Below are 20,127 nucleotides of genomic sequence, written 5' to 3'. Positions count from 1 at the left end.
GTAACATTTCTTACTCTGGAGGAAGAAAAATGTCATATTGGAATGACTATTTTGGTAGAGTTTTCTAAGATATACCCGAAAAGCACAAAAAGTCACGATCAAGGGACATTTTAATGAAGGTCCTTAATTTTTTTTTCCTGTAATGAACGTCCTTAATTGTTAAGTCACTTTAAGTGAATAAAATTAGATTTTCTAACTCTCGAAAGGCCGATATATTCAGGATTGCGCAAGGAGAGTTCAAATTACTGCGGGAGTTCGTGACCAGATTTCATAAGGAAAGGATGCTGCTACCGGTCGTGCCGGACGAATAGGCAACTGAGACATTTACTAAAGGACTGAATCTGAGGAGTTCTGACGCTTCCCAGAAATTGAAAGAAAGTTTACTCGAGTTCCAAGCAACAACATGGGCGGATGTTCACAACCGCTACGAGTCGAAGATAAGAATTGAGTATGACCAACTCGGTTTCCCAGCTTCAACTAAGGGCCGGGACTGGGAGAAGAATAAGGAAAAGTTGAAGAATGATTTCGATACAGATCGACGGTCTTTTAGAGGTCGATTTTTGCCCTATGAAAGGGCTGAAGGACGCGGCAGAGGTTTCTGGTCGGCGGATAGATTTGTTGCCAATAGGAGAGCTGATCGCGGCCGAAATAACATATCATTGCAGGACAAAGAGGTATCCGGCTCCCGAGACTCCACCTACCCTAGGCTATTCGAATACAGCTTCAATGTCAGCGTGGTGAAATTGGTATCGGCAATGAGAAATATTAAGAGAGCACGATTCCCGAGGCCAATGAGATCCGGCCCCAGACAGAGGGATCCTAATCAATGATGTGAGTACCATGGGACCAATGGTCAATGGTGCGAGATGAATGCGATCTCAGTTTTCAATAGCAAAGGAAAGGAGCATACGACATAGCAATTACATGAACCGATGCCTGCTACTGAGCTGAACGAAGTCAACAGGGGGGAGGAGTCATCAGAATCTTATCAGGTACCAAGATATTTTCAGGTACACGAAGAAACGGACGCAACAAAATCCACAGCAAAAGAACTCGAGCAAGTCGCATTGTTCTAGAGATTCTTGGAGAGGAAGTTCTACTCGGGGACAGGACTAACCCCGAGCTCAGGTAAAGATTTATAGAATTTCTTAAATTTAACGTTGACTGTCACTACAACAAAAAAGGTTTTTTGAGGCAATCTATTAGCGGCAATAAAACAAAGGCCACTAAATGATTTCATAAACTCAAATGTTAGCGGCAGATGAGCATTGGCTATTAAGTACCCTTTTACTGGCAATAAAAGGAAATAGCTACTAAAACTCACTAATTTAAAGAAATTTTTACTACTTATTATTTTATCTTTTCCCTCCAAATAACTTTTCACTAAAAAAACTTATTCCCTCCATTCTGTAGATCTATGTTCCTAAAACTTTAGAAATTATTTTTAAAATAGCAAACACTTCTCATCACCACTACCCTTCAGAAGGTAGTTAATATGACTACTTCAGAGTATTTTAAGTAGTACCCTTTGATTATTAACTTCCTTCTAGGTGCTCGACCTTTTGCCTCACCAGAATTTGCTCATATTTACTCTCAAAAGTTGTATGCTCACTATCTAAGAAACTATCTTTCTTTTCGTTTTTTTAAATCTTTATTTTGTGGAATAATCTGCATTTCATACTCCATTTCACATATGGAAGAACTAATAAAAAGATGTTGCAATTTGATATAATTTCTACAATGAAATAGAATTAGAGCAACTGAAGATTCAACACTGTTTTTTAGTTTGATGCCATGATACTCATCAAGTTAATCCCTTATTAAGTTGGAACAATTCTTTGATATCACCTTGTAAGGAAGACTACTAAGATACTTGAAGCAAAATGTAGAATAGTTTGTTGAGACACTTAAGGTAGGTCTTGTTGACTACTTACCGCCGCTCGAATTTTACTACTACTAACCACTTCTTTTTAGTGCTTCAAAAGAAAAACACTATAGAGTCTCTAGTGTACTTTGGAAAGATTGATACATCATGAGTTTATAGGAGACTCTTGAGACCAAAAAAATACTTCGCAATAAGCTGTGTATTTTTAACAAGTAATTCAACATTTTTTACTGTCGTTTGAACTTTATAATCACTGAGCACTTTACTGTTTAATACTTCAAAGAAAACTCTAGAGTATATTAGGTAAAGATCAAATATATCATGAGTCTATAGGAGAGGGTAGAGTACTTGAGGTATGTGACTTGTTCAAGCCACATTTATGTGGGAAATGAACATTCCATAAAAGGTAAAATGTTTGAGGTTTTTATGTGAATTTCCTGTTTGTCTAGTTTCTCAAGGTTCAAACTTTATTGTACTAGAATTTGTTTTCTTGAGAAATATTTTGACAATTATTACATTGGTGCTATTTGAATAGTAATTGTTCTCCTTTTTTTCAATTTAATGTGTTTAACTGGACCAAATTGCTTTCAGGTCACATCAGATCTTGTTTCTAAAATTTAAATTTTTCTTTGATTTGAATATAACCACAATAATACCTCATTTCCTATTTATTTGCAGGCTCAGATTAAAAAGATTATGTAAGCAGACGAGGATTTGCGGAAGATTGCCATGGTTGTCCCTCTTTTATTCTGTAAATGCTCTTGAAATCACAAAGTTCAATTAACTAATTTAATATCTTTTAGTTCATATTTCGCATACGAAGTAGGGTTCAAAGAAATCTTGATGGTATGACGCTTTGGAATATTTCATTGATAAGGCCTCGAAAATATACATTGTCCTGTAGATTATGATCAGTTCACGCTAAGGAGTTTAAGTTTGTCTTATTTGATTTAACAAACCACAAAGTTCCAATAATACAAATGCTCATAGTATTTCTTATTCCCATTATGATACCTACTGGACCATTATTGGGACCCATAACAATGGAATGGAGGGTCGATTTTGATGAAGCATTTCTTAGCCTACTTATAGAAATTTTAAGACTATGGGTGTGTTTGGTACGAAGGAAAATATTTTTCGGAAAATATTTTTCAATTTTTTCATGTATGGTTGGCTTAAATATTTTGAAAAATATTTTTCTTATGAACTCATTTTCCTCCAATTGGAGGAAAATATTTTCCCTATCAAGAGAAGGGAAAACATTTTCCAAAATTCTTTTCCAATATTCCTCATCGCCACCAACCCCCACCAACTCACCCCCATACAAAATTCTTAAAACGACAAGTCAGGTCGTTACAGTTACACCCCCCACCCTAAATAGAAATATTATTAATAGTACTTTCTTTTCATGTTATAGATATAGAGTATTTTTTTTTCATTTCAACAAATGAGTATTTTCTTTCATTTCAACAAATGACATATAACAACAACAACATACCGAGTATTATCCCACACCGTGGGGTTTAGGGGGTAGTGTGTACGCAAACCTTACCCCTACCTTGTGAGGATAGAGAGGATGTTTCCAATAGACCCTCGTCTCAGGATAGTATAAGTACCACATTAATGAAAATATAAGCAAGAAGGGACAGTACCAAAAAGTCATATAAAAATAGAATAAAACAACAAATAACATAGTAAAAAATATTTTCTTTTATTTCAACAAAAAAAATATTTTCTTTTCATGATGTAGAAAAAGTATTTTCTTTTATTTCAACAAAATGGGTACTTTCTTTTCATGATATAGAAAAATTATTTTCTTTCATTTCAACAAAATGAGTATTTTCTTTTCATGATGTAGAAAAATTATTTTCTTTAATTTCAATAAAATGAGTACTTTATTTTCATGTTGTAAAAATAGTACTTTCTTTTTCAACCAAAAAAAAAAAAGAGTATTTTTTTAGTTATAGAGCATAAATTTTAACGTTGTTTTTGCGTAAAAAACTAAAGCAAAATATTACATTAGTTTCTTTGGGTTTGTGTGAATTTTGAGAAGAATAATTAAATTTTTGAAGAAAATAGAGTCGTAAAAATGTTGGGTATTGGGGGGGGGAGGGGGGAGAATTTTTGAAGAAAATAGAGTCGTGAAAATGTTGGGTATTTGGGGGGAGGGGGGGGGGGAGAGCACAGGAAACATAGGGACTTGGGGGAAGGGGGTGAGGAGAGTAGCATAAAAAAATATTTTCCTAAAAAATAATTTCTACTCTCTAATCAAACACTAGAAAATATTTTCCGGAAAAAAGGTTTTCACTCACCAATCAAACAAGAGAAAATAAGTGATAAAATCACTCATTTTTCATGAAAATATTTTTTAGGAAAAGATTTTCCTTGATACCAAACACACTCTAGAATAGAATACATTTTAATATTTTGTACAATTGTGATAGAAGAAATACATACACAATTCAAGCTAATTAAGAAATGTCATAAGAGAAAGGATACTCATCATTTATCGCATTTGGGAAGTAGTATCTATAAACTTAGCATGTTATCTAAGTAGGTATCTCTGAAATATATAGACACCAATCGACAGTTAAAATAAGAATATTACATATGTACAAAGTTCTTATGAGTTGCAGACTTTGATCTAAGTATTTTAGATTGCTTATTAAATCTTGACTTCTACTTCCGTCCACATTTTACTGAACTTAACTTTGAGGCAACACAGAAACCTCTGCTTTGCGTAGACATTCTTGGCTTCTTTAATTTATAAATTTTATTGTATAGCTGAAGCAATAAATCTGTATATAGGCCCCCTTTAGTTTTCTTTATCTTCTCGTTTGTAGATGCAGTTAATTATTCGAATTTGTGTACCACTTTATACTGATAGTAATCCTGCCTAGAATAAATTGAGCAACTTTTTTTGATTATCCATACTGAAATTTAGTTGCTTAATCACTGGGAGGGCAAAAAAGAGGAATATACTAGAAACGTTTTATGTCAATAGGTAAGCATTGGAGTTCTAATTTTAACTTTCCTTTTTTTTTTCTTACTGTCTATTTAAACAGTTGTCTATTCTGCTAATTTTACCAACTACAGAGAAACCTTTCTCTTCTTAACTTTTGAGAATATATAAGCATGCCAAAAAATATGTTTATTTTTGAGAGTTTGGCAGTTGTTAATGAAAGTTGAAAGAACAAATGAAGAGGCAAAAGATATGCTATTATGAACATGTAAATGTCGCATAATTATTTTCTTGTGTTACACCGCTCTTGAAGTTGTATTCGGATAGCCTGGTGTCACGATCCCAAATTTCCCTCTGTAGGATGTCGTGATGACATCTAATCTCTAAGATTAGGTAAGCCTATCAATGCAGAATAATAATAATATCTGAAATAGATAAACTACAATTCAAACAATTTCAACTCCCAAAACCCGATAGAAATAAATCACAAGCTTCTAAGAATTTATTATCAATGTCTCTATAAGTCAAGGTCTAAATAAAATATAAGGAAGCAACATAAAATGATAGAAGGGGACTTCGGAGTCTTCGGACGCTGGCAGATATACCTCGAAGTCTCCGTGCGCAGGTAACTCACTGACGTCTAGGCTGGTAAAATGTACCTAAATCTACACAAAAAGATGTGCAGAAGTGTAGTATGAGTACACCACAGCGGTACCCAGTAAGTGCCAAGCCTAACCTCGGTAGAGTAGTGACGAGGTCAGGTAAGGCCCTATTGGAATATAATAATGGCATGGTAAAATGTTTATCAATATAGTAAAATAAAATAACATTGAAAATATATCAAATAGTATGTCACATTTAATGACACCAAATAATTGCAAATAATATCACGTGGAATCAAAACAGAATTTTCTTCAACTTTATAAAAATCACAACAATTAATCGAAAGCAACTATGGCCATAAATCAATATCAACAAGGACACTACCGAGGTACCGCCTCGTAGTCCCAAATTATAAATAATTTCACAATATCTCATTTTCTTATACCACCGTGGGAGCCTTCACAATTTATTTAAAGAAAGTATTTTTTCCCAAAATAGCATCCCGCGTTTTAGCCACCCTTATCACACCGCATGACTTCTAGTAGTCACCCCTACTAGCCACGCGTATCAAGCCACCCTCATCTGGCCGTATGCGTTTCAACACCTAAACCTTATACCACCGCATGCATATCAATATCACAATATATCATAATTTGCACCTCAAGTGCCCAATATTTCGATTTTCCACAAAAAATCAACATCAATATTTTTCAATAATAAAGAGCTCACGGCTCATGCCAGAATAATCCAAAAAAAAAACTTACGAAAATATTCAAGAATAAATAATTCAGGAAAATAATATTTCAAATTTTTAATACGTTGCTTCAATATCAAATTTAAAAATGTCAAATATTTCATATTAATAATATTTAATTTAAAGAAAATTAACCTTCAAATAATGCACAGTATAAAAGAAACCAAGTTTCAGTAAAACAGGTAAAATAATTAGCAGGAAAAAGGTAAACAAATCTAAAATATATATCACAGATCAATGATGAAGAATATAATAAGATAAAATAATTTAATAATTGCGCAACAATAATCTACACAATTTAAAAATATAATCTTTCACATTTAGCCCTTGTACACACTCGTCATCTCGTGTACACGACTTTCAACACATTTCAATAATCACATTAATATCAATTCTAGGAGAAATTTCTCCCACACAAGGTTAGACAGGTCACTTACCTCGACTTGCTCAAATTTAATCAAGTATTATGCTTTTTCCTCAATTGTTCGACTCCGATCGACTCGTATCTAGTCATAATTAATTCGATACAATCAACAAAAATTATAGAAATCAATTTCATAAGAAAATATTATATCTTTTTCAATAAAATACGAAATTAACTCAAAATTTGCCCATGGGGCTCACATCTCGGAATCCAGCGAAAGTTACGAAATATGAACGCACATTCAACCACGAGTCTAACCATACCAAAATGACTAAATTCCGATAACGATTCGACCCTCAAATCCTCAAATCTATCCAAGAGAGTTTTCAAAATTTTCCTAACTTAAATCACCAATTAAATGTTAAAAACAGTGATGGATTCGGGTAATCTAACTAAGATTGAGTTAAAAACACTTACCCTAATATTTTTTCTTGAAGATATATCAAAAATCGCCTCTGCTCAAGCTTCAAGTTGTTAAAAATGACGAATGGGACGAAGCCCCCCTGATTTTATATCTTACAGATCTGTCCAGGGTGAACTCGATCATGGGGTCTGATCCTGGACCTCGATCATGGGAGTCCGATCATGGGGAGTCCGATCATGGGGTCCGATCATGGACCTCGTTCATGGCCTTCGATCATGGCTCTCGACCCTGGGGCTCGATCACAGCCATCAATCCTGGCTATCAATCATGGCTTCGATCTTTATGGCCTTCGATCACTGGCCTTGGTCATAGCTCTCGATCCTGGGCCTTCGATCAGTGGCCTTCGATCATGGCTCTCGAGCCTGTCATCGATCATGGATCTCGAGCCTGCCATCGATCATGGATCTCGAGCCTGCCTTCGATCCTCAGGAAGTTCGATTTTGACAGCATTTCCAACAGAAAATTGCAGCAGCTGTTTAAGTCCCATTTTTGATCCGTTAACCATCCGAAACTCACCCGAGGCCCTCGGGACCTCAACCAAATGCACCAACAAGTCCTAAAACATCATACGAACTTATTTAAAACCCCAAATCACATCAAACAACGCTAAAATCACGAATCACGCATAGATTCAAGCCTAATAAACTTTGAAACTTTTAATTTCTACAAACAACACCGGAACCTATCAAATCAAGTTCGATTAACCTCAAATTTTACACGCAAGTCATAAATGACATAACGGAGCTATGAAAATTATCAGAATCGGATTTCGACCCCGATATCAAAAAGTCAACCCCTCGGTCAAACTTTCCGAAAATTTAACTTTCGGTATTTCAAGCCTAATTCCACTACGGACTTCCAAATAAAATTCCGATCACGCTCCTAAGTCCAAAATCACCATACAGAGCTGTTGGAATCATCAAAATTCTATTCCGGGGTCATTTGCATATAATTCGACATTCGGTCATTATTTGAACTTAAACTTTAAATTTTTTATCAAAATTCCATATCTCGGGCTAGGGACCTCGAAATTTGATTCCGGGCATACGCCCAAGTCCCAATTCACGATACAGACCTATCAGAACTGTCAAAATACTGATCCGATTCTGTTTATTCAAAATATTGACCAAAGTCAACTCAGTTGTGTTTTAAACATCTAATTCACATTTTAATCCATTTTTCACCTGAAAACTTTCCGAAAAATTTTTACGGACTACACACGCAAGTTGAGTAATGGTAAATAGTGCTTAGATCATGTAATTAATCATTAAACTTAAAGATGACATTTTGGGTCATCACATTCTCCACCTCTAAAATAAACGTCCGTCCTCGAACGGAGTTAGAAAAAGTACCTGAGCTGGTGAATAAGTGTGGATAACAGCTGCGTATATCATGCTCGGTCTCTCAAGTCGCCTCCTCGACCGGATGACCCCTTCACTAAACCTTCACGGAAGCAATATTCTTTGACCTCAGCTTTCGAACCTGCCTATCTAAAATAGCCACTAGTTCCTCAACATAAGATAGATCCTTGTCCAACTGAACCGAACTGAAGTCTAACACATGAGACGGATCGCCGCGATATTTCCGAAGCATAGAAACATGGAATATAGGATGAACCGCAGAAAGACTAGGTGGTAATACAAGTCTGTAAGCCACCTCTCCAACTCTCTCAAGAATCTCAAAAGGCCCAATATACCTAGGGCTCAACTTGCTCCTGTTCCCGAACCTCATCACACCCTTCATAGGCGAAACCCGGAGCAATACCCGCTCACCAACCATGAATGTAACATCGCGAACCTTCCGATCCGCATAACTCTTCTGTCTAGATTGGGCTGTACGAAGTCGATCCTGAATCATCTTAACCTTTTCTAGGGCATCCTAAACCAAGTCTGTACCCAATAATCTAGCCTCGCCCGGTTCGAACCAACCCACTGGAGACCGGCACCGCCTACCATAAAAGGCCTCATACAGAGCCATCTGAATGCTTGACTGGTAACTGTTGTTGTAAGCAAACTCCGCAAGTGGTAAGAACTGATCCCAAGCACCCCCAAAATCTATCACACACACCCGAAGCATATCCTCTAGTATCTGAATAGTGCGTTCGGACTGCCCGTTCATCTGAGGGTGAAATATTGTACTCAACTCTACCCGAGTACCCAACTCACGCTGTACTGCCCTCCAAAACTGTGAGGTAAATTGTGTACCTCGGTCAGAGATGATAGATACCGGTACACCGTAAAGTCTGACAATCTCGCGAATATATACCTGAGCCAGCTGCTCTGAAGGGTAAGTAGTAATCACTGGAATGAAATGAACTGATTTGGTGAGCCTATCCACAATCACCCAAACTGTATCAAACTTTCGCTGAGTCCGTGGGAGCCCAACAACAAAATACATAGTGACCCGCTCCCATTTCCATTCTGGAATCTCTAACTTCTGAAGTAATCCACCCGGTCGCTGATGCTCATATTTCACCTGTTGACAATTTAGACACCGAGATACATACCCCACTATGTCTTTCTTCATCCGCTTCCACCAATAGTGTTGTCTCAAGTCCTGATACATTTTTGCATCACCCGAATGAATGGAGTACCGCGAACTATGAGCCTCTTGGAGAATCAACTCACGCAAGCCATCCAAATTAGGCACACATAGCCTGCCCCGCATCCGTAATACATCGTCATCTCCAATAGTGACTTCCTTGGCATCACCGTGCTGAACTGTATCCTTAAGGACAAGCAGATGAGGGACATCATACTGGCATTCCCTGATATGATCATAAAGAGAAGACTGAGAAACCACACAAGCCAAAACTCGACTCGGCTCGGAAACATCCAATCTAACAAACTGGTTGGCCAAGGCCTGAACATCCAATGCCAAAGGCCTCTCTGCTACCGGTAAATATGCTAAGCTGCCCAAACTCTCCGCCTTACGACTCAAGGCATCGGCCACTACATTGGCCTTCCTAGGATGATAGAGAATGGTGATATTATAATCCTTAAGCAACTCCAACCACCTCCGCTGCTGCAAGTTAAGATCCTTCTGTTTAAACAAATATTGTAGACTCCGGTGATCGGTGTAGATTTCACAATGGACACCGTACAAATAATGCCGCCAAATTTTTAAGGCATGAAAAAGCTGTTAACTCCAGGTCATGTACATGATAATTCTTCTCATGCACCTTTAACTGTCTGGATGCGTAGGCAATCACCCTACCGTCTTGCATCAACACTGCGCCGAGACCAATACGCGACGCATCACAATACACAGTATAAGATCCTGTACCTGTAGGTAATACCAATACTGGGGCTGTAGTCAAAGGTGTCTTGAGCTTTTGGAAGCTCTCCTCACATTTCTCGGTCCACCTGAACGGAATACCCTTCTGGGTCAATTTGGTCATAGATGCAGCAATAGAAGAGAAACCCTTTACAAATCGGCGATAATACCCAGCCAAACCAAGGAAACTCCGGATTTCCGTAACTGAGGACGGTCTGGACCAACTCTGCACTGCTTCAATTTTCTTTGGATCTACCTTGATCCCCTCACACGAAACTATATGACCCAAATGAAGGTTGTCATATGGCAAATTCCTGAATATCAAAATGTATGACCTGAAATGATAAAATAAAATAAATATCGAACATTCAACCATATGTGAAATTCTTCAACAGTCAAGAAAATAATTATGCGACATTTACATGTTCAAAATAGCACATCTTTTACCTCTTCATTTGTTCTTTCAACTTTCATTATCAACTGCCAAACTCTCAAAAATAAACATATTTTTTGGCATGCTTATATATTCTCAAAAGTTTAGAAGAGAAAGGCTCTGTAGTTGGTAAAATTAGCAGAATAGACAACTGTTTAAATAGACAGAATGAAACAAAAAGGAAAGTTAAAATTAGAACTCCAATGCTCACCTATTGACATAAAACGTTTCTAATATATTCCTCTTTTTGCCCTCCCAGTGATTAAGCAACTAAATTTCAGTATGGATAATCAAAAAAAGTTGCTCAATTTATTCTAGGCAGGATTACTATCAGTATAAAGTGGTAGACAAATTCGAATAATTAACTGCATCTACAAACGAGAAGATAAAGAAAACTAAAGGGGGCCTATATACAGATTTATTGCTTCAGCTATACAATAAAATTTATAAATTAAAGAAGCCAAGAATGTCTACGCAAAGCAGAGGTTTCTGTGTTGCCTCAAAGTTAAGTTCAATAAAATATGGAGGGAAGTAGAAGTCAAGATTTAATAAGCAATCCAAAATACTTAGATCAAAGTCTGCAACTCATAAGAACTTTGTACAGATGTAATATTCTTATTTTAACTGTCGATTGGTGTCTATATATTTCACAGATACCTACTTAGATAACATGCTAAGTTTATAGATACTACTTTCCAAATGCGATAAATGATGAGTATCCTTTCTCTTATGACATTTCTTTATTAGCTTGAATTGTGTATGTATTTCTTCTATCACAATTGTACAAAATATTAAAATGTATTCTATTCTAGAGTGTGTTTGGTATCAAGGAAAATATTTTTCTAAAAAATATTTTTATGAAAAATGAGTGGTTTTATCACTTATTTTCTCTTGTTTGATTGGTGAGTGAAAACCTTTTTTCCGGAAAATATTTTCTAGTGTTTGGTTAGAGAGTATAAACTATTTTTTAGAAAAATAATTTTTTATGCTACTCTCCTCACCCCCCTTCCCCCAAGTCCCTATGTTTCCTGTGCTCCCCCCCCCCCCCCAAATTCTATAAATCTTTACCTGAGCTCGGGGTTTAGTCCTGTCCCCGAATGGAACTTTCTCTCCAAGAATCTCTAGAACAATGCGACTTGCTCGAGTTCTTCTGCTGTGAATTTTGTTGCGTCCGTTTCTTCGTGTACCTGAAAATATCTTGGTATCTGATAAGATTCCGATGACTCCTCCCCCCTGTTGACTTTGTTCAGCTCAGTAGCAGGCATCAGTTCCTGTAATTGCTATGCCGTATGCTTCTTTCCTTTGCTACTAGAAACTGAGATCGCATTCATCTCGCACCATTGGCTGTTGGTCCCATGTTACTCGCACCATTGATTAGGATCCCTCTGACTGGGGTCGGATCTCATTGGTCTCGGGAACCGTGCTTCCTAAATATTTCTCATTGTCGATACCAATTCCATCACGCTGACATTGAAGCTGTATTCGGATAGCCTAGGGTAGGTGGAGTCTCGGGAGCCGGATACCTCTTTGTCTTGCAATGATATGTTATTTCGGCCGCAATCAGCTCTCCTATTGGCAGCAAATCTATCCGCCGACCAGAAACCTCTGTCGCGTCCTTCAGCCCTTTCATAGGGCAAAAATCGACCTCTAGAAGACCGTCGGTCTGTGTCGAAATCATTCTTCAACTTTTCCTTATTCTTCTCCCGGTCCCGACCCTTAGTTGAAGCCGCGAAACCGAGTTGGTCATACTCAATTCTTATCTTCGACTCGTAGTGGTTGTAAACATCTGCCCATGTTGTTGCTTGGAACTCGAGTAAACTTTCTTTCAATTTCTGAGAAGCGTCAGAACTCCTCGGATTCAGTGCTTTAGTAAATGTCTCAGTTGCCCATTCGTCTGGCACGACCGGTAGCATCATCCTTTCCTTATGGAATCTAGTCATGAACTCCCGCAGTAATTTGAACTCTCCTTGCATAATCCTGAATATGTCGGCCTTTCAGGAGTTAGAAAATCTAATTTTATTCACTTAAAGTGACTTAACAATTAAGGACGTTCATTACAGGAAAAAAAAATTAAAAAAATTAAGGGCCTTCATTAAAATGTCCCTTGATCGTGACTTTTTGTGCTTTTCGGGTATATCTTAGAAAACTCTACCAAAATAGTCATTCCAATATGATACTTTTCTTCCTCTAGAGTAAGAAATGTTTCCTTGTCATTTGATAAGACTTTTTACATAATACTGGAGAACTATTGTATGAAATCTCATTAAAAATGAGTAAGTATTTACATACACCAAGTACCGACACTAAACCATGATTAAAGTGCTAAAGTGTATATGCAACACATTGACATGCCCTTATTGGTTATTTATTGACCCTAGATACTCGGTAGGGATAAGTTAAGTTAATAATTCTCACTTTTTGAACTGTTGTTAGTTCTTAAAAACTAGTGTGGGGCATAAATATATGCTACACTTTGTACAGTCAATTAAAGTGTTTCAAGCTACTCTGCCTTTGCTCTCTCTCTTGTAGGAAGTATTGCAGTATTCTCGCAGTCCCGCACCGAAAGAAGCAAATAAGTCGACAGTTGAGAGGAGCTATAAAGGGTGAAGCCCGTTTACATTTTGAAGCATACCTTTCTCGGCCTTTTGGGTAAGATCAAGTGTAGTATCTGTTCTTATCAGTTTAATATCTGATATGTGGATCATTGATCCATACGTTATTAACTTAATTTTTTAAGGGAAAAGTTCACTAAGGTAGCTTGCTATTTGGGCTTTCGTGCGTCGCTCATGCGTTGCATTGTTGCTTGGGCCCGGTGCACCCCTCCAAATCAAGTTAAATATTTCGATACTTATCTGTGTTTATTATAACATCTTCCGCTCAATTCCAGCAGTACATTGTCTTGCCTTATCTGGAAACTTTTGTAAGAAGAGAAATTGACCATAAAAAAGTTAAATCTCAAAAATACATTTTGTTGCACCAAAAATGAACAAAATATTTGAAACTTAATCTGAAATGTTAAGAGAGCGCATATGAAGTGCTGTTTCCTTGAGTTTTTCACAATGCTCGATACAAGAATAGCATTGCTAAAACGAATTCAAGTAATATGCCTAGTTGACTACACACAGGCATAAACTAGACCTTTCAAATGGGCCGGGTCGACTCGCAAACCGGCCCACATAACCTCTTAAAATTGACCCTTTAACCGGCCATGACCCACAAAACCCTAATCGGACCAACCCATTAATTTAAGGGGTCTTCGGTCCCGAACCGGTAGCTGACCCACGGGTCAACCGGCCCGGACCAGCTCATATATATTTAGACAAGTGGTAAGAAATTGAATCCAAACATTGAAGAAAGAATATAGTACCAGGCACTATGAGGCGTCTTGTCGAAATAATCGAATTACATATATTTTAGACTACTAGTTATAGAAATAGTCGAATTCCATATGTTTCTCAATTTTTAATGTTAATAAAGTATGGTTTTTCTTTCATTTTTATTCTAATTGGCTTCAAGGACATGTAGTAATTTCAAGTTTGTATATATGTATAAAGTTTGAAATTTGTAACATTTATTAGTTTTTAACCTTTTTTTTAATTAAATTGGATTCAGCCCATTAGGGCCCGGGTTAAAGGGTTATGGGTCTGGATCGGATCAACATATTTTGATTAATGGGTCAAATTCGGACCGCCCCTATAAGAAAATGAACCAGACCAGCCCGGTTAAGGACCCACGGGCCAAGAGTGAACGGGTTTAGGTCCGGCTCGACCCATTTAACAGGTCTAGCATAAATAATAATAAAAGCATAAATACAAATGTGACTCCATATCCTTTCACAAACTTTAAATCGCATAAAACTAGAGAGGGATATGGATCAATTATATATGAATTCTTTATAACTATTCTGCTAATGAAAATCAATTCCATTTTCAATGTTTAAAGGATTTAAGATGTTCTCATTATTTTTACGCTGATATCAACTAGCCACAACCTCCTCTATTTGTTCGAAGATGGTACGGCTATGCGAATCGATAAATGAATTGGCATAGGTGGAAAGACTAACTCCGTAATTAGGCTAAAATAATTTTTCCGCAATTGGCAATAATAATTTTTTTGGACGAAGATGCTTAAGTTTATTGTTAACTCAAGGATTACCTCTTACTCTAAATCTAAAAAAATGTATCAAACTAAAGGTAAAGTATCTGTAACTACATTATTCTTAATATCTTTAATTTCATAGAAAATAATTAAAAGATTTATCTGTAACTACATCATTCGTTGTCGAAAAGGCTACATCATTAATATCGTTCCCCCGAAAATCATGTTGATCGTCAGACGAGGAGTATCTTCTCCTACTTTTGAAGGTTCCATGTTATCTCGCTTCTTTATCATATTGTCGACATTTTGAACTTGTGAATTAGTAATTATTCTTGTTTGATGTGGATTTAATGAAGTGTATTATGCATTTTGAAATGGATTATTATTATTTACTTTTAATTGCAATAAGAAAAGTTGTTAAAATGTCTTTCTATATGGTAGTAAGATAATTTTATACTGGTCATAACAAAAGTCCTTAATTATGTAAAAGAAGATGAATGCATGGATAGTTTAGTGACAATCACAATTGTCGCTAGATGGTGTTTCTTGTACCATCAATTGAATTTGTCTTTAGCGGTAATAATAAATGCCGTAAAATGTGTTATATACGAAATTTTGTAGGCGCTTTAGTGGCAACTGTAATTGCCGATAAATAATTGTGTTTAGTCAAAAAAGGGATAGAGTTGAATTTATGCGCAGTTCCGAAGATACGTGGTACAACTTAATACAGAATGTTAGGATAAATAAAAGTATGAATATAGATTGGAGAAAAACGTGATCTAGGCCAATCAATTATGAGCAGTGAAATTTAGGATTTAACAAAAATAGAATCAATCTAAGAAACTAGAAGATCACTCTTGCTTGTAGAGGGATAATATAATTTGTGATAGTGTAAGTCCTCCAATAGATCCCCTACAAAAATTATAAACAAGTCTTTTTATAGTGAAGGGGTTTGACTCCAAGCATAATAAAATAAACATTCAGTGGGAAACCCATGATAAATCAGCTTTTCCATAATTTCTGCCAAGATTCCCTCTAGTGGGATTACAACGGCTTTTGTCTGCGAGCCCGATCTTGCTTAGAACCCTCGATTTTGGTTCGATCTTGATTTCGGCTCGAACTTGTGATCTTGACTCGAGCTCGATCCCGGTTCGAGCCCTCGAACGGATTCCTGGTCGATGTAGGTTGGTTTTTGGATTATCTGCACGATAGATCTACCTGCGCCATGGTTCGATTCTTGTTCGAGTTTGATTATGATATCGATCTCAACACGGACAGGCCTTCCCAGGCTCTAGATTAGTTCGTGTCCCCCCCTTCGGGATCTTAATTCGATATATTACCCTTCGAACCGTACCGGACATACCAAATTCATTTCGACCGTATACAGATAGTCCCCTCATTTCTCAGAAATAAATACGGCGAGAAACGATATGATTTTCGACAGCTCGATCGGATTATATTCTGTTGATTCCATCAGGTTCGATCATGACGCACATGATAGCTGTCCTGTCGGTTTAGTTTTCCAAGACATTTAATGCATATCACGCGGTGGTCGGCCACTGCTGATAATGAACCGCCGTCGCTTTGAACCTATAAATCACTCTCACCTTCATCTTTTACCAATTTTACATCTTTAATCTTCTAAAATTTCTCAATCTCTTCTTACAAAAAAGCTATGATTTCTTTCCGAAAGGATCCCTCAATTCTACCAAATCTCTATCACCTCCTTCTGCTCCTTATTTTTGAATTCAAAAATGGCGAAAACATAGCAAACAGTTCCTCAGAAAGAGAAATCTTCAACTTCACAGTGTGTCACCGATGAGACACCGGTGGAACCACGGCCAGAGGAGTGTGTCCCCGGGGCATGCGTCCTTACTTCAGATTTTAAAGTTGATAAAGGTTCATCGGTCCCTGGCCGGTGTGAGCCGGTATCGAGGTACATGTGTTCGATTACTGAGAAGCACCTCGATCTGTTAAAGAAGGACTGCAATTGGGGGAAAAAAGAAGTGATAATACCTACCCCTGACGAAGACATTACTTCTCAAGTGAAAGGGTTTTTGAACGTATATACCTATCCTTTCACTTTGGGTCCCCTCGATTCCGTCGTTATCGACTTCTGTCGATAGTATCAGGTAACCTTAGGCCAGGTCCATCCTTCTTTATAGCGGATCGTTATTCTGATCCGATATTTCGTGAGCAAAATCGAGCGGATGTCGTTCACCCTTGATCATCTTATTCGGCTATACCGTCCCCGACTTTTTCGGGGAGGGTTAATAAAACTCCAGCGTCGGGCTACCCAGGCTTTATTCTTGAGTATTGACGAGGACAGGGACCGGGGTTGGATGAGCAGGTTCGTTCGAGTAAGGACTTCGTACCTGATCCCGACCGAAAAGATGCCCTTTCCCGAGGAGTGGAATTTGAAACGTAAGTGTGATTTTGCTGTTGTTTCTATTTTGTTCTTTCATTTGTTCTCTTATCGACACTCCCCTTTTCGTGATGTAGCAGTTCCCTGGATGCCCGGAGCGGTTCTCGACCTCAAGAATTGGGTACGGGCTCTGGTTTCGACTTCCACATACGCCGATCGCTCATGGCGTGATTTGTCTAAGGGTCGGCGGGAGGCCAAAAACCACGGTAAGCTCATTTCTCGGAATCTGACAAGGCACTTCTCGATATATTTTTGATAAGGTTTCCCATATGCAGGTTTGGGTAAGGATGCGGTCTTGAGACCTCTGTCTAATGAGGAGGATGTCTCGACCTTCGTTCCAAAGCCTGTGAAGGAAAATAAAAAGAAAAGAGCTTCGTTGTCCGAATATCCAAAATCGAAGAAGAGGACGGCTCGTAAACCAAACAAGAATGTCATTCCTTTGACCGTAGAATCCGTTTTGCGCCTAAGGGATGAAGAATAATAATAACAATAATAATAATAATATAATGATTCCACGCTGGCGGTCCGGACGAAGAGAGCCACCGATGCTTCAATGCCGGCTGGATCAATGATGCCCTATGGGGCTCCGTCTCGAACTGAAAATATACCGGAGAGTGCTTCCGGCAGAGTCCCTGAACTATCGGATGTCAAAGACACCTCTCATCGGAATCAACCCGCAGGGGTTACAATTAGGGAGCCCTTCGAACCCCTTCGAGCTGAGGTGAATGCTCCGAGCGATTCACTTGAGGCAGCAACGATCGAGGACTCGCCTCTCTTTCCCGCTTTTTCCGCAGGGGTGATTCGGGAAGCTCAAGCTCTGGGGGCCCTTAATCTAGATAGGCCTCACGATGAAGAGGATCCGTTTCGTGACCTGTTTACTGGTATCGAGGACGTTGCCGGTGCCGGTGATGAATCAGATCTTTTTCACGGTTTGCGGCAAGCTTTGGACCAAGTGAGTCTTTTGAAAACCTTTTTGTTTGTATTGCCTTTATGTTCGTCTCTCGTTAACTTCGCTCCTTGTTTCTTCGTAGGCTGCGGCAGTCCATCGAGAATAATGTTCTCGTTCCCAGAATGAGCTGCATCGATACGCGGCCGACCTGAAACGCGCTATTGATGAGAGGAACTCTCTCAAACTTTCCTTAGGACAGAGAGAGGAGGAAATAAAAGATCTCCGGGCCGAGCTGTCCAAGGCTTATCGAGACCAGAATGATTTGTCTGAGCAGGTAATGATGCTTTTGAAAACCTATGGGTTCGATACCGGAACGGTATCTAACATTTCGGTCTCACAGCTGCAGCAAAAAATCGAGATGATAGGGAGGCTGCGTGAGGAGGTCGATGTGATAAGGATGGAATCCTTGCGGTGGAAAGAAGGTATGGACCGCTTTGCTGCAGAAAAAGAGACCGCTCGAGCCCAGTTATCGTCGTCTGAAACCCAACTTCAGAAAGTGAAGGAGAAAAACCTAGTTCAAGCAAAGAAAATCGAGGAGCTTGAGGCTCGGTTGGCCTCAGTACTCGCCAAGGCCGAATCCGATGCCGAAAAGGCAAAGACTTATGCGGATGCGCTCGTGGCCGTCTATCGGGCTGATGCTGAAGCTGCCCAAGTTCAGGCAAGAGAGGCAGCCGAATCCGCCGATGGTCGGGCGCATTGGGTTGCCGAACTTGCTAAGTACCGATCCAGGAGAGAAACCCTCGAGGAGATTCATGCTCGTGGCTTCGATCTCACGGAAGAGATAAAAAGGGCAAAAGAACTCGAGGCTGATGCCGAAGCTCTGGTTTCCGATGATGATGATGACGACGATGGGAGCAAAAGTGGATCCGAGAACGGGGGGGGGGGGGGGAATCTGATAAAGAAAAGACCGCTCCCGTTTAATTTTTTTTTTTGCTGTAGCCACCCATATAAATAAATTTTGTGTATAGGCCTCTTATTTTGCCGACTTGCTTTTGATTCTGTTTCCTGGGTTGCTGTGATTTGCCTCATGAATATTTTCATAATGTTTTAAACCAATTAATCAAACTCGAACCTCGCAGTCTCTTCAACCGAGCGAGTGTCTGATTGTGCTTGATTTAATTGTCAACGATTCGATTTTGAAGAGAATATAGCCCGTGGGCGTAGTGGTTGAGCGAGTGTTTGCTTGTGCTCGAATTAATGTAGCCCGTAGGCTTGGTCGAGTGAATGATTCGAACTCGAATTAATGCAGTCCGTAGGCTATTTGGTCGAGTGAGTTTTTGTTCGAACTCGAGATTAAAAAAATAGCCCGTAGGCTTGATCGAGTGAATGATTCGAACTCGAATTAATGCAGCCCGTAGGATATTTGGTCGAGTGAGTGTTTGCTCGAACTCGAATTAAAGAATAGCCCGTAGGCTTGATCGAGTGAATGATTCGAACTCGAATTAATGCAACCCGTAGGCTATTTAATCGAGTGTGTGTTTGCTCGAACTCAAATTAAAGAATAGCCCATAGGCTTGATCGAGTGAATGATTCGAACTCGAATTAATGCAGCCCGTAGGCTATTTGGTCGAGTGAGTTTTTGCTCGAACTCGAGATAAAAAATAGCCTGTAGGCTTGATTGAGTGAATGATTCGAACTCGAATTAATGCAACCCATAGGCTATTTGGTCGAGTGAGTATTTGCTCGAACTCGAATTAAAGAATAGCCCGTAGGCTTGGTCGAATGAATGATTCGAACTCGAATTAATGCAGCCCGTAGGCTATTTGGTCGAGTGAGTGTTTGCTCGAACTCAAAATGAGAAATAGCCCGTAGGCTTATTTGGTCGAAACAGTTTTTGCTCGAACTTGAGATAAAAAATATATAGCCCGTGGGCTTAATGGTCGCATTATATCTT

At 38.6% G+C, this 20,127-nt stretch overlaps 1 protein-coding gene and 1 non-coding gene across 2 annotated transcripts; both read left to right on the top strand.

Annotated features, from left to right (window-relative positions):
• The first annotated feature begins 13,389 nt into the window (after positions 1 to 13,389).
• On the top strand, positions 13,390 to 13,584 carry LOC117276094 (U2 spliceosomal RNA). The gene has a single exon (XR_004506323.1). It is a non-coding gene; the product is annotated as a U2 spliceosomal RNA (small nuclear RNA).
• Positions 13,585 to 17,837: 4,253 nt separating this feature from the next.
• On the top strand, positions 17,838 to 19,284 carry LOC138910498 (MAR-binding filament-like protein 1-1). The gene is made up of 3 exons (XM_070201740.1): positions 17,838 to 18,236; positions 18,355 to 19,093; positions 19,202 to 19,284. Exons 1-3 carry the CDS (start codon positions 17,838 to 17,840, stop codon positions 19,282 to 19,284), a joined length of 1,221 nt encoding a protein of 406 aa, XP_070057841.1.
• Positions 19,285 to 20,127: the final 843 nt, after the last annotated feature.

The sequence above is a fragment of the Nicotiana tomentosiformis genome, chromosome 4 (genome assembly GCF_000390325.3).
Source record: "Nicotiana tomentosiformis chromosome 4, ASM39032v3, whole genome shotgun sequence".
Taxonomy (NCBI): Eukaryota; Viridiplantae; Streptophyta; class Magnoliopsida; order Solanales; family Solanaceae; genus Nicotiana; species Nicotiana tomentosiformis.
The sequence above is the reverse complement of the archived record's forward strand: the minus strand, read 5'-3'. Positions and strand labels throughout refer to the sequence as shown.

Bases quoted from the DNA above. Each gene is read 5' to 3' on its own strand.
- LOC138910498 (XM_070201740.1), top strand. From the start codon at position 17,838: ATGCCGGCTGGATCAATGATGCCCTATGGGGCTCCGTCTCGAACTGAA. The intron at 18,237-18,354 runs GTGAGTCTTTTG...TCTCGTTCCCAG, and splicing joins TGCGGCAAGCTTTGGACCAA to AATGAGCTGCATCGATACGC. The intron at 19,094-19,201 runs GTGGATCCGAGA...TTTTGTGTATAG, and splicing joins TGACGACGATGGGAGCAAAA to GCCTCTTATTTTGCCGACTT.